The sequence below is a fragment of the Condylura cristata genome, unplaced genomic scaffold (assembly GCF_000260355.1).
Source record: "Condylura cristata isolate star-nosed mole 26May11 unplaced genomic scaffold, ConCri1.0 scaffold00018, whole genome shotgun sequence".
NCBI lineage: Eukaryota > Metazoa > Chordata > Mammalia > Eulipotyphla > Talpidae > Condylura > Condylura cristata.
In genome coordinates, this window is record NW_004567119.1 from 23,867,191 (window position 1) to 23,882,590 (window position 15,400).

The following is a 15,400-nucleotide window of genomic DNA, read 5'->3' on the forward strand; positions in this document are numbered from 1 at the left end:
AAAGCCTTCTCCGCATCGATTGATATGATTATGTGTTTTTTATTCTTCTGTCGGTTGATGTGATGGATTACATTAATTGATTTTCTGATGTTGAACCATCCTTGTGTTCCTGGGATAAAGCCCACTTGGTGGGCAAGGTATCTTAAAGGTCTCTTTGTTCTCTGTAGTGGTCAATGAATTGGAATCATAGAAAGCAAAAGTTTTAAAAAATTGATGCTAAACACATCTGATATTCAGTAAATTGGCAATAGTGTTCAAGACAAGCTAGAAGTTAAGGACGCCTTAAATAATGAGGAGGAAATGGTGACCTGGAAGAGTGAACATTCCTTGGAGGTGCAGCTGTGAACTAGGTTTGAAGGTTATCAGGAAAAATCCAGACAAAGGGCATAGGAATGTAGAGAAAATAAGGAGACATAACAATAACCCATAAAAAGGCATGATGCCCTCATGGCTCCACCAAAGTTATGATGCTAAAGATAAAGTGCCATTTCCACAGGACGAGCTGAAGAGGACAATGAGTAAACCTGACCGTGGACCTTCAAGACTGTAACCCAGGTAAGGGGTTCTGGTTAGGTCAGCTGCAAAACACAAAGAACAAAGGCTCATAAGAAAAATTTCACAAGATCCGTTTCCTGTTGTGGTTCCATCACGTGAGCATGTCTTGCTCTTCCATCTCTTCTGCTAATGATTTAGAAGAGAGAGAGGAAGAGGTAGATCAAGGAAGGTAGACAGATGGACACCAAGAGAGAAAGGGAGAGACTGACTGTCTCTTTTCCCCTAAAGATCAAGCTTTTTCATTTCCTGAATGACTTGCCCACCTGACAGTGTAAGAAATGTGCAACTCCTTCAGAGGAGAGAGAAATAGGAAGCAACAGTGTGCCACATGTTTTGAGAGCTGCGATTTCCAAAGCGATGCATTCTGATGTTGAGCAGATCTTTCACTGAGGAGTGCTGAACAGCTTCTGAGCTCACCGGCTCCCTCTTGAATGTTTTCTCAGGCAGTCATTTATGCTGAGAGTTTGTAAGTCCCAATTTCAACAAAAGTGAGACTAAGTCAGAAGGCACGGAGCAGTGATGAATAAGGCCTACGTTGCCTTTTGGAGGGGCCGTCATACTGGAATAATTGTTGCTTGTGCTGATGTTTAGCAGTTAAAAGAGACCATGGAAATCAACCGTTTGATTCTCAATTTCATACTGTGCCATACAATCAATTCTTTTTAGTCAGACTGTCTCTAGATTTACTTCTGAGCCATAGTAAAATGAGGAAGCTTTCATTAATCTTTCAGATGCTTCATATTAATGACAAGGCTCTTGCATGAACAATGTAACAGCAATTAAAAAGCCCATTAATCTGCATTACAGCTATTAAAGATGCATGTCATTAAAGGGTATGGAGTTTGATTCATTTTCGCACCCCCCCAAAAAATGGAGCAATTATGGCCTGGCAATGCACTTTGTCATCAAATTAGGCCGGGTTTTCCAGCAAATGGCCTTGCAGCATTTAGCTCTTCTCCTATTTTATTATTCATGACTGAAATGTGGAAGTCAAGACCTTTGAAATTACTTTACCTTCTTGTGGAGTAGAGATGTTCAGTGTCTGTGTTCTCTCGGTGCAGCCAGCCAGAGTGCAAGCAGTTAGGGTTATGGCAGAGCTTCTGAAGGGCAGCCAGCCTGTCAATATGCCTGTGATAAAAGGAGGAAAAGAGGTTTGCATGTTTACCACAAGCAACTAGAAAGAGTAGAGTGGGAAGATTGAAAGACAGAGACACACAGAGAAGATGCCGCCTTAATTTGTTTTCTTGACTCTTTGATGACTGCAGATTGGAGTGACTCGTGAGGTGACACCATATGGCCAACAGCTCTGGACTGCATCCCCTGAATAGGTCCTCAATGCCCATATGCCCAGACCTGTTTCCCTGTAGCATTGCATCTCCTGAAGCCCAGCGCAATGGACATGAGCGCCGGCATGCAGGATCCTAGACCTCCTGCAGAGACAAAATTATCTCATTGTCTTCTGTGGGCATTTCTGAACCTTCCTGAGCTGGAGTCCTCTCTAGGAGCACCCATGGACACACCTCAGGAAATGCTACTCCCAAAAGGGGCTTTGTTATTTTAACAGTAGGTTGCACACATACAAACTATTTGTTCATATTGCTGCTGACAAACATGCAAATTATCAGAGTGGAACAATTAGCAAAATTAGATCATTATGCTTTTGTACTTGTACTTGCAAAATTATTTGTTTACTTAATAAAGACACCTGTCTTAAACAGAAGTGTCGCTCGACTGTGTTAACCTGGCTTGGTGGTGGATATATACTTATATATATAATGAGTTCTGGGAGTCAAAGTACCTATAGAAATGAAACTATACTTTGTTTAGTTCATAATCAATGAAAAAGCTCTTTATTTATCTAATCCTGTGAATTAAAGAAGGGTCAAGAACAGAACATGTATATTTGCTTATCACTGTTTATCAGTACACAACTTTTCAGAGCTGCCTTTAATCCTAAACACATCGATGATCGTCATTCTTATGAAAAGACAGCCCCACTCATGGTATCCCCTTTGTTGAGTAAACCCAGGCAGTCTAGGGAGGGCGCCATTGTGCCCAGGTTGCTGATGGCCTACATAATTCAGATACAAATTTTAATATGTGCTACCTTCTCCCCCACCCCAAAAGAAATTTTTTAAATTGCCATATTTGTATTGAGGTAAGAAAGGTTTACAGCACTGTGTGGGGTTTAGGGGTACAGGTTCCTGCCTCCTCTGATGTATGTCACCACACGACACCTACCACTGAGGCACCCAGAGTCCTCACCACAGTCCACTGGCCTCTCATCCCCTTTGCTTCTCACCCTCTACCAGTAATCTGGCAACCTCAATTTGACAGTCATAGTTCTAGAGTTTATTTTGGTTTACTTTTGCTTTTTTTTTTTTTTTTTGATATTCCACATGAGTGAAATCATCCAGTATTTGTCTTTCCTCTTCTGAATTATTTTGCTAACAACATTGCCTCCAATTCCATTTATGTTGTTGCAAATGGCAAGCCTTTGCACCTTTTATAGCTGAGTAATATTCCCTTGCAATAAATTCCACAACTTCTTAATCCACTCCTCTGTCATTGGGTGCTTAGTTTGTTTTATAAATTGCCTGTATAAATAGGGCTGCAATGAACACAGGGAGCACATATCCCTTTGAATTAGTGTGTGTGCACCCTTTGGCTAGATACCTAGGGTGGAGGATGAATCACAAACCCTAACTCATTTTTGTTGGCGCCTCCTAATTCCTAGTACTACCTCAAGTCTTTTTTTTCCAGAATATCGCCAAATATCCCTTTCTGTTGTACTTGGCATCATAACCTTGGTTCATGGCCAAAGAAGACAGGACGCCAATGAGCTAATATGCACACCCATGTGACCAACTCATCACAAATTCATCTCTAACTTCAAGTCTCCCTCACATCTCAACCTTCTGCTTTCCCTCCATCCTGGTACTCATCACCATTTCCTTTTCAGTCTTCCAGTCATCACCCATATTGAGTTCATTTTCTTTTAAAAAGTGACTCTTCATTCTCTGTATGTCATAAACATCAGCATCCACCTTCACAGGTGCCATCCTACGGCACTACAGTGGTGAAGAGCACAGATGCTCAGGTCAAATGACACTTCTGCTACTGATTTGGTGATGAGATTGGGCAATTGTTTAACTACCTGTGTTGAAGGTGTCTCATCGGCTTCACCTGTGAGATAAGGGGGTATTTACATCAAATGTTATTATTAGGGTTGTATGATTGAGGAACATAAAGTGTCCACACAGGGCCATCTGGATGGAGACCCATGTGCAGCGCTCAACACAAGTTATCCTGCTACTGTAACCCACATCTGCCCATTCAGACAGTGCCAAGCACTGATTTTGATCTTCTGAAGGTTACTAGGGATCCCTGAAATACCACTGTGACTAATACTCTCTCCATCCTATTCTCTTGTACTTATTAGACTCTCCCCTCCTTTACTTCCTTCAGTGCCAATGAATTTTCCGATTTGTTCAGAACTACTGAGAGCACTTATCTTAGCCCGTCTGACTCACAGTCCTTTCAGCATTCTTTACTTAGCTGTTGTTGCACAAGCCTGAAACCTCAGGCTTCCATTTTTGCATAAACATTGGCCTTTGTTAGCTCACCAACCTCATCTCTCAGTGATAAGACTGGTATCTAGAGACGACATCTGTGCCCCAACTGCTGGTTCTGTGTCAACATGTAGATCATGTAGCCACCAGATTTCACCTAGCTGTCACGTTCAACATGCCCCAACCAAATTCACTACCCTGAACTATGTGGTAAGCTTCAATTTCCCATTTCTTCAGGTTTCGACCTTAATCCCACAATAGCAGGCCTGAGGTGAAATATATTCTAACCATCCCATCCTTTGAAAATCTTTGGCACTTGTCACATCTTTCCTATTGACAAGTTTGAGTTGACTGGAAGAATGTAAGACAACTTGCTTGTGAATGGAGCACAGGGCCATATCAACACACAGTGAGTCAGGCCCAGAAAATGAAACTTTTAATCCTAGAACAAGACAGAAAAGCATGTTGGGTTCAGAGATTAGTTTCCACTGATTATCATGTGTGCAGCAAATCTGAAAAGTATTACTGCTCACAGGTGGGCATGACTTAGCAGGGGCCCAGGAACATCAGGTCCAAAAAAGCAGGTCAGAGTTCTAAAATCTTTCATGTGTCACATGCATTCAGTAATATGTAAGCTCTATAGACAACTGCAAAAGCAACTATATTATTTTGCAACTTTGAAGACTGGCCTTACATTGTCATGAGACATATTTTTTTCCAAATCAGAGCTGAAGTGCAAATGGAATTGTGATGATTATATCAGCTCAGCAAGAAAAGTATTAATGCACACTTAAAGGTCAAGTCATATCAGAAACTGAGTTCATGTTCCTTAAATAATCCTCAGTGTTTTACTTAATCTTTCTTGCCTTTCCTAAAGGGGGAGCTCTCTGTGTGTATAAATGCATGACAAAATTTCTTTGCTATTTTTTAAGCCTTAAGGACCTTAAGGACTTGAACAACAAGGAAATAATTCTCTCCTCAATTTTGCTTTCCTCTGCTTTGTGTTTTGGTTGAGAAGTTTACTGTATTGCATTTCATAGAAAAATCCTGAAGTTCTTAAAGGAAGATGCGGGGGATAAACCAGATCAGCTTTCAGGCCATTTATCAAAGGGTTCACATTTCCCATTTCAAGGCAGGTGAAACAAGGAGAGTTGCAAAGTAGAAAACAGAAAAAAAGGAAGACGAAAGCTGACGTTTTGGTTCTTGCCAACTTTGAATCTCAGGAGGAACGTTTTGGATGGTTTGTAAATCACACCTTCAAAAATGTGCTATATAGTTTGAAGCTGAGGTGGCATTTTATTCTCATTCTAGTGGGGATTTTACTTGTAATTTTGTGTCTTGGAGTTAACTTGTCCAATCATTGAAATAACTTACCCTAAATATGATGACTACCATCTACTTCAGCAAGATTAGTGTCATGATTTAGCATTTTCTCCCCTATTGTCAGTGGTTAGCCACTCAGACTGGAGAAGGAACTGGCCCACAAAGGGGCTGTCAGTAAATCAGGCTAATGATAACATCATTACATCCATGGTTTGGGACAGGGAGTTTGCCTCTCTTGACCCTCCATCTAGACAGACAGTTTGCGAGAATGGATTAAAGTTCATGTTTACTGCAAGCTCTGCTATTGCTGAAGAAAGAGAAGACAGGTATTCTCTTCAAGGCTGAGGAAGGAAGCTCATCTTGAACATATTCATAGGGTCCACGCAGCGGTGGGTTGTGCTTTAAGTGTCAAGATCATCGAGTGTATACTCTGCAGGGCAGAACTACTGAGATAGGACATCACCATCAAAACACATCCATTTTTCTCCTATGTGACTCTAGGAAGGGCATAAAAGAACAACACTGACCTTTCCCTGTGCTGTAATTTGAATAAAAACTAGGCTATAGCAACCCCCAGGTAGAAGTAATACACACACAGCGTATTACATGAAGTAGAAAAGCTGCATAAAGTCCAATGGACAAGAGCATTTACAAAATCCAGCCTTCCTGGTCCAAGATGATAGAACAACATTTAATTAAAGACAAATTAAAAACAGACCATCGTTAAACATGTATTTCAGTATCATATTTAAAATAATACTCAAAAATATACATGCATTTTAAAACCATCCTAGACCAAAAAAAAAAAAAAAAAAAGGCCTTCTTCCTGTGTCTACAGAAATACTGATAAGGGAAGGTGGGGCAAATTTGAGACCAGAACTGACTTCAGGCCAAATGACCCTCAAATTCCCTTTTAGTCACAAAAGTCTGAAATAAGAAAATGGTCCCAACCATGTCAGGAATGTGCCAGTCCTCGTTGATAATGGAAAAGGGTGAGCTGAAACTACTCCATAAACATAAAGTGAGCATTATTGATGTTTTAAAAGTGTTAGTAGCCAGGAAGCCCAGGCCTGTTGGTGTCCAGATTAAAATCATTGGCCCCAGCAGGATCAGAAGTCTCACTGCTAAGCGATAATGCACTTGGCATGAATGTTAACATTGAGAAATCCTGACATGCCACACGAGGGAGTTTGAAGTAAAGGAAGTTTATTCCCCTTGAACTGCAGCCCTGGGGCCCTTGGTGGGTACAGGAAGCTCCAGCTGAGAGAGGCAGTCAGGGTCTTGAGTAAGGGTAGGGAACAGCTCAGAGGAGGGAGCTGAGAGCTCCATGGCTGTAACCAACCTGGTGTTTTGACGACCCCCAGCTGGCAGTGGGCGAGCCTGGCTGGGAAGCGGCCCTCGGCCCTCGTAATGACACAGGAAACTCCTTGAGTGTAGAAGGGTGTCCTTTCAATGCACTCAGCCTGTCTTCCTGCAGTTGCGGGGAGTGTTCCTAAAAGCGGGCACTGGATGTCTGGCCAGCAAAGACTTTGCAACCTCTCAGCTCCAAGTGTCCTGTCTCTCAGCATAAGAGAAACCCACCCTGGCACATCCTTTCCTGGGCACAGCCCAGGAATAGACATGGCTGTTTTTCCAGATAGATGATAATTTCCAACTTTCTCTTCTGCTTTCACCTGGAGTTTCAAAGAGAATCTTAATTGGAGGGTATCTGACGATCTATGGGAAAATGCTATAAAACAGACACCAGCTGTGCCAGCTTGTGCCCCTTAGACACGTCTGGGTGACCAGAAACTGGGAAGCAGCAGAGGGGTTGTCTTTGAAGTTGGAATTTTACAATGAACCCCTGTGACTAAATGCAGACAAATATAAATATTCTGTCTGCGATCCCAGCCTGGGACGCAAAGCAAAATGGCATCCTTTTGCAAGCCAGACCCACTTAGGAGAAGGGAAAAAGGACTCTTTTTTTATTTACATCCTTGAACAGATTCCTCCTCCCTCCCCCACCCACCCCCAGCTGCCAACCTAGGTGTTTGGCCGGCATCCACTGTAATCTGTTCTCCTTCATTATGTTAATCTGTGGGCGGAAAGATTTCTGTCATCTTCGAATGCCTCGTACAGCAATGGTAAACACCTTGGCCCATCTATAATTGGACAGGTGTCTGCATTGATGTCACCCAGCTTTTAATTCAATTAAAGAACTGGCTGCTCTACTCTCATTACCCACTCATTTCTGCTGCACTTTTAGTCTGGTGGTGAAATCTGTACACGGCCATCGGCTACCCCTGGTGCAAAGTCTACAAGAGCCCTCACAGAGATCATGCACAATAGTTCGCAAGGGACACTGACAATTCCAGACTAATTTTATGCTAGAAGAAACAACTGGAATAATATGGAGGAATCTGAGTAAAGGTTTTAGGAATAATGCACTTTCTCTCTCCCTGTGTGTGTGTGTTCCTAAATTCTACATTACTAAACAGGCTATCCCTCTTTTAGATTCTATATTATTGAAACAGCATTCCCATTCCTTTAAATTCTGTATCACCTAAACAGTGTCTCTCTCTTCCTTTAAATTCTATATTATCTAAACATTGTCTTCCATGGACTGGCCAGTAATTAGGAGCAGTCACAGCAAAGAGAAAAGCTGTTTCTTGCTTCTTTCCCAAGGGCTTTCTTCCATCTCCAGAGGACTCATCAGAGTACAATGCTCTTATTTATTTGCTGGCATTTCACATTTGGATCAAGAAAGTGAGGGTGGGCAAGAGCAAGGCATTTATTAAGAGAGCCATCTGGTAAGGGATACCACACAGGCAGAGCTGCCACTGCTACCTGGAGACATAATGGAAGAAGCCACCTTTTCAAAGAAAACCGACCCAGGAAGGAAAGCAGAAAAGAATTCTCTTGCTCAGGGCTTTGCTGCTAATTCATTCTAATTTTGAGGTGTCTATCCCAGAACCAGTTTTGCGTGGCAGACCCAAAGCCCGTGGTCTGGAGAGAGCAATACAATCTAACACATTATATGACTTCTGCCCACTTATAGGAATCTCTGAAAATAAAGTTTATACACAGACAACTTGGCACAGTGACCCCATGAACCTGAATAATGACATTTGTTAACTATGGGTGTACATTTGATGGTCTAGCAGAGATCTTGAAACACACCCACGATGCCTCCTCTCTGCCTCCCAGTTGCTCTCGGAGGAGGAAGGTGTTTTTGCTGTGTTTTGGGTAATACTTTAAATGTAAATAAGGAACTCCAGTGTTTATAAAATGAAAGTCAGTCTTCATTTTAAGCAAAAGGCAGAACAGTAAACAAGCTTATGCCAAACCTAAGGCAATTCTTTGGAAACTCTAAAGCTAAATTTTTACATTTAATTTCCTTTACATAAAACTTTCTGACCTTGCTGGAAACTTCCAGTTTTAAAGCTTCTAGAATATCATAGACCTGCAATCAAAGATTAAATAGATTTTGATGCTTAAAAGTAGAGGGGAAAAATCACTTTTATTCTATAAAATATAGGGCCTAATCCCAGTCTTAGAGAATGGAATGTTTTAAATAGTGATTTTAATTGACCTCAAACATTACCCAGTTAAGACACTCTCAGCAGGCTTACATACAACCTCAAGTTTTTAATCCAGGCCTTCCTGGTAAGAACTACAGAGTCTGTATCATTTTCCTTCTTTTTAAGTCATTCTACTTTGGTTTTACTGTGAATTTTCCTTTTTAAATATATAGATGTACATTACATCATGGTTCGTGTCTGCAGTGTGTGCCTTCTCCTTCAGGTGACTTCCCCATAAAATTCCTAACACCAATTCACCCATGAACATAACTAGAGTCCTTTGTACTCTTTTCTCTGCTATTTTGATTGTCTCTGATTTATAGTCGCCTGCTATTTTTTAAATTATTATTTATTACTACTGTTCTTTTTTTTTTTTTAAGATTTATTTATTTATACGGAACTGGGGCACAGGTCAGAGATGTGGAGGGTGAGAGGATTCACCAGAGACAGAGTGGGGAGCAGAACAGGTAGATGGACGAAGTACACTGCTGAGGGGAGCAGCGGGCGGATCAGGAGAGGTCTGCCACGCCATGTGGATCTCCTCCAGGGCAGGCAGGGATCGAACTCATGGGGAAGTGGCCTTAAGCTTCTTAGTGTGGTGCTTTAACCCGCTGCGCCACCAGGGAGGGCCCTGTTCTTTTTTTTTTTTTCCTGATCCCTTATTTGTGTCCACTGTATTGGTTTCATTCTAATTCTGCAATTGGTTTGTAACTACCCAATTGTGTTAACTTTTTACCTAACATAAAGGACTGCCCTTCAAACCATTTAGAACTCTCTAAAACCTAAGCTGGGAGGCAGGCCCAGGAGACAGAAAGAAAAAGAAGTCACCCCCTTATTGAAATGCAAATTAAAACCACATCAGGATATATGACCTCACACTTCTGAGAATGAGCCATATTAAAAAACAAAAACAAGGGCCCTCTCTGGTGGCGCAGCAGGTTAAAGCCCTGCACTGAGAAGCTCGAGCCACTTCTGCATGAGTTTGATCCCCGCCTGCCAGGGAGGAGATCCACATGGCATGGCAGACCTCTCCTGATCCGCCCGCTGCTCCCCTCAGCAGTGTACTTCGTCGATCTGCCTGTTCTGTTCCCCACTCTGTCTCTGGCGAAGCCTCTCACCACCCCACACCTCTGGCCTGTACCCCAGTTCTGTATGCATAAATAAATAAATCTTTAAAAAAAAAAAAAAAAAAAACAAGAAGTGCTGGTGAGGGTGTGGAGAAAAAGGAACCACATTACATTGTTGGGAATGCAGACTGGTCTAGACCCGGTGAAAAGAAGTGTGATGATTCCTTAGAAGACTAAAATTTGAATTACCACATGACGCATCAATTCCTCTCCTATGTGTCTATCCAATGAATAGAAAAACACTAATGCAAAAGGAAATCTGCACTCCTATCTTTATAGTAGTATCCAATGAATAGAAAAACACTAATTCAAAAGGAAATCTGCACTCCTATTTACAATAGCCAAGATATAGAAACAAACTAAATGCCACAGAACAGATGAATTGATCAAGGAGACATAATACGTGTATACAGTGGAACACTACACACTGATCAAAAAATGATAAACTCATGCTATCTGCACCAATATGGATGGAACTAGAAGGATTATTCTAAGCGAAGTGACTCAGGAGAAAGATAACTACCAGATGGTTTCACTTATATGTGGAATCTAGAGAAACCAAACAATGACTGAAGGACTATTAGATTGACCCTTGAAAGTTGACAGTAAATCTAAGACTTTAAGGAAGGAAAAGGAGGAGGGAAGGAGGGTGGGTAGCAAAGAAGGTGGTGAAGGGTGATGGACTATGGGCACTTTAGTGGGGGAAAACTGTCTGACCACATCTCACATAGAAAACAATGCGGAAAAATAAGCAGTAAGTTTAAAATTATATAATTAATTTTTTAAAAAGAACAAAAAGGCAGCCCTTTAGTGAATAGCATCCTAATCCCTGCTAAAGTCTCTGTGGTAGTATCACCCCAGTGTGCGGAGGGCTGCCACCAAGCAGTGAGTTAGACTGAAGACCAGCAGACAACCCCAGATTAGAACCCCTGTCTCCTGACACCAAAATCCTGCTCTTTCCCTGCCCCCTGTCCTCAGCGTCTGTTCTACCAGACAAAAAGACATGCTGCTGAATGTTCTTTAACACAATGGCACACTTTATATAGCAAAACCCTTTACTTACCATGCACCTGTAAATATGTGTTAAGGTCCAAATTTATTACTAAAAACCTATTGTATGCAAACAGAAAGCAGCATGTGATGGTCCCCCATTATGAACAAGTGTCTGTGCCTATAAAACAAGTGATTCAAAAGAACTCCATCAGTATCTATGTGTGTCTGTGTGTGTTTCAGCCTACCACTGAACTTTATATATTTTATAGCATCTATTTAAGTCCAACACTGGATTATGTCTTTTTTATATTGTGTGTGTGTTTTGTGATGAGCTCCAAATCCAATCAAATATGTTTGGCCATAAAAATTAGACCCAAACTATTTAGATAAATGCTCTTTTCTTAAAACCCAATCTAAATGGCAACCTTGACATATATATGCTTAAATTTATATTGAATACTACTGCACTGTAGACATGCCTAGTAGATTACAATTAAACAGCAAAATTTGTATCATTATAATTTTTAACCAAAAAAACTAAATCCTGTGCTGCAAATTCTTATTTACTAAAGTAAAAGAAATAACTTTTTAAAAGATCTGCCTAAAGATTTGACAATGTACAAGTAATTCAGACACATTATGTATTCAGGAAAGTTAGACAAAGCTATTAACTCATCAACACTGCATTACCTAATGAAATTTTTCTACATTAGCTAAGCGGGAAAATTACATCATTTCTATTTTTACTATTTATGTCATAGGCCATATTTTTGTCTTGTAAATTTTTGAGACCAATTTCTTTTAAGATTTACACTTAAAGAAATAGTTTGCAATAAACTACAAACATGGAATATCAATTTGTGAAATACTATAAACATAGCAAAAGCTTTCTCAAAATTCATCTTTTATTAATAGAACTAAAATGAATTTTTAAAATTTACTTCTGATGTTTGCCTATTGTGACAAAGACCACTAAGTGTTCTCTGATTGTATATTCTCCTTTCTTCCCACAGTAAAATCCAAAGTATTTTTAGGTAAGCAAATAGCCACTTTGAATAAATACATTTCCCAGGATTCCCTGCAGCTTGTGACTTAGTTCTGCCCATTGAATGTAACCAGTGGTGGAGTAATAGTTTCTGGAATATTCTTTAAAGTGAATGTGAATGTCCTATTTCGTTCACTCTTGTTTCCTGCTGAATGGAAGCCTGACTTGATGCTTGATATTCCAGCAGTCATTTTGGACTAGGAGGAAGTCATTTTGGACTATAATAAGTATGGTACACTAAAGATGGGTCCCTAGTATTGTGAACGTCCAGTCTCTACAGTGAATCACTATGGCTACCCATTATCAGAGAGAGAAAATTTAATATTGTTTAACTTGCTATTATGTTGGGTTTTGTTTCTCAAGTGAAATTAATTAGAAACAAACAAACAAACAAATCTCTATTGTTTCCTTTCACAAAACTTTCATTTTTAAAGTATATCATACTTCATTGAGAGGACTTGGGTCACATTTTGGTAGGATAAAAGCAGATTTCTTCTTATGTTTGTCACAAAATAAATTAGAAAAACCAAAAACACAACACAGTGCAAAGGTAGGCCCTAACAGTAACCTAGAACATAGGCTATAATTTTTTGTTTTTATATAACAAATGGTTATTTTTCAGTTCTCTGAAATACCCAGTTTACAGAAATAATGGCCATATATATATATATATATATATATATATATATATATATGTATACAAACATACACACATATGATTTGTTTATATATATATATATATATATATATAATGATTTATTTATACATACAAGAGCTGAGGTGTAGGCCAGAGGTGTGTGTGTGGGGGGGGTGAGAGGATTCACCAGAACAGAGATGGGAGCAGAACAGGAGGATCTACTGAAATCCAGTGCTGAGGGGAGCAGCAGGTGAGATAGGACAGGTCTGCTGTGTCATGTGGGGCAGCTCCCTGGCTGGGATCAAATTCATGCTGCAATGGCTGCTGATAGCCTCATACTGCTAAGTCTTAACCCTTTGTGCCAACAAAGGTTAAGACATTATTTTAAATTGCAAATATATAGCACTTGAGTTTTACTGTGAAGTATAAATTTTGATATCAATCTCTAGTCTATTCACCCAACCAACCTTTTTTCCATTAGGAATCTATCTATCTATCTAGCTAGCTATCATCTATATTAAGTTTGAAGTATATGTTTCAAGTATTACATATTATGTCATCAAAGTGGAGAACTACAGCACTGATGAGTTTCTAGTGAGAAACAGTTTCTAATCCTCAACTCAGCATTGGTCAGCTGCCTTGAGCAAGATTGTCAACAAGACTCAAGTGACTATCATCTTGATACTCCTCTTCTAGCAGCTCATTGCCCAGTGAAGAAACAGCTCAGTATACACAAAAGCATTTTGAACAATGGGGAATAAGGAATCTCAGTTGACAACAACTAAAAAAATAAAACTGCATGCACTAATGATTTTATTTCAGTATTCTCAAATAAGCATGATAGGAGCACATGCTATAGATAACATATATGTTATGCATATGCACATGTGCCTCCTAGATACCCACATTAAGAGCAGCACCTCACTTATGGATGGACTGATGACTGGCGTTAAGTTCCAAAGTCAGATATAAGACAAAATTCATTTATGATTTAAAATCCCCTTGACAACTTCTTGTATGCCCATAAAGTACAGTACATTTAGTTTGGTGTATGCCTTTCACTCTTCATTAAGCAGTGATTCTCTAGGGCTCTTGGTTCTTCATTCTTAAAGTAGGCACCCCGATTAATTTTCACTCTCTTGTCAATAGCTGGGATACCCTAATATTCTTTACCTATTTTTTCCAGCTAACAATTATTAACAGTATCAGCATTGAATAACTTCCTTTGCCTGTGACATTATTTTCAAAGTGCCTTTGCTCTCCACACCTTCCCTACTTCTCAGGTGTGTGGTGATTAGTACCCCAAAATGATAATTCTATTTCATACCTGTTGCACTGACCCCTTTCTTCTTTGAATCTAGTGGGCATTTTAATTTGTTGTACAATGGTGAGTTCCCTGCCCTAGGGAATGTTAGAAATTATTAGAAATGTGACACTCACACTGCATCTCTAGACCCACTGAATCAGAATCTGCATTTTATTAAGATCCCTAGTAATTCATCCTCCCTCCCTGCTGGCACCTTTCAGATGCATAGCTCTAAAGATTACCTATTTACACTGACTCTAGATTTTTTCCCCTTACTCAAGAATGGTTCTGCCCCCAGTGTTAAAGGAATTGGAAGAACAAAAGAGGAACAACAAAAAAAGGGATAAATTCAAGCCCAGTAGGTAAAAAGGATCCCTTCTCTTCTAGCCATATCATTCCTCCCAGTGCTTCTTAACATGTGGTTCAAGGACCTTCTGCAAAAGAATCAACTGGGAAACTTGGTAATAGGTAATTCCTAAGTCTTAGCCTGAATACACAGTTTATATATTGTGTATAGAGCACAATCATTTGCATTTTATAAGCAACTACCTCCTCAGCAACAGAGTTGGAAATCACTAATTACTACTAGTAGTAACTAGTTACTAAAAACTAGCTAGTAACTAGCTCCATGACTACTAGTTATGGAAAAGAGGAAAAGAAAAGGACAGACTCTTTCCAGATAGAAGATACACACGACTATGTATGTGGAATAAAACAGTACTTGTGGCTAATGCTACACTATCAACCGCATTATAAACTTGAAATGTTTTTTATTTCTTTATATGAATAAGCTTATATATATTTGGGCCACCTGAAATATCATTACTATTATTGGTTCACTGCTAAACTATAGTGAATAATAAATATTATTAATTATTATTTATTGTTCTGAGGAACGAACATAACTCCTAGACTTTAGCTTAATGAATGTAATAATAAAATTGAGAAAATATCTTCCGTATACCAATTACACCCCCAGTACTCTGCCGGGTGCTTTCCTTATACTGATAGTTAAATTTACATATTTAAACATCACAAGTAAAAAAAGGAAAAAAAGAACTGTATGTGTGCAAATTCTTGGATCCACTCACTCTTGCCGTCATTTTCAATCAGATAGTGAAGTCACTTTCTGAGGAGCTCTTGGTTTGAGGGAAATGCCAGGCTGTCTCTCTGGGCAGCAGTCTTGCATGTTAACAGGGCTGGAGGGAAAATCAGCAAAAGCTTCTCGGAGTTAATTGGCGCCCTTTGCAAGAAGTCTACAGATACACTGAAGTGCTAACTG

At 39.8% G+C, this 15,400-nt stretch overlaps 1 protein-coding gene across 1 annotated transcript in view; it reads right to left on the bottom strand.

Annotated features, from left to right (window-relative positions):
• The window catches only part of USH2A (Usher syndrome 2A (autosomal recessive, mild)), a 589,735-nt gene that overhangs the window by 322,481 nt on the left and 251,854 nt on the right, over positions 1-15,400 (bottom strand). The window contains 1 exon segment of the mRNA XM_004685238.1: positions 1,570-1,683. Coding sequence (XP_004685295.1) covers positions 1,570-1,683 — 114 coding nt within the window.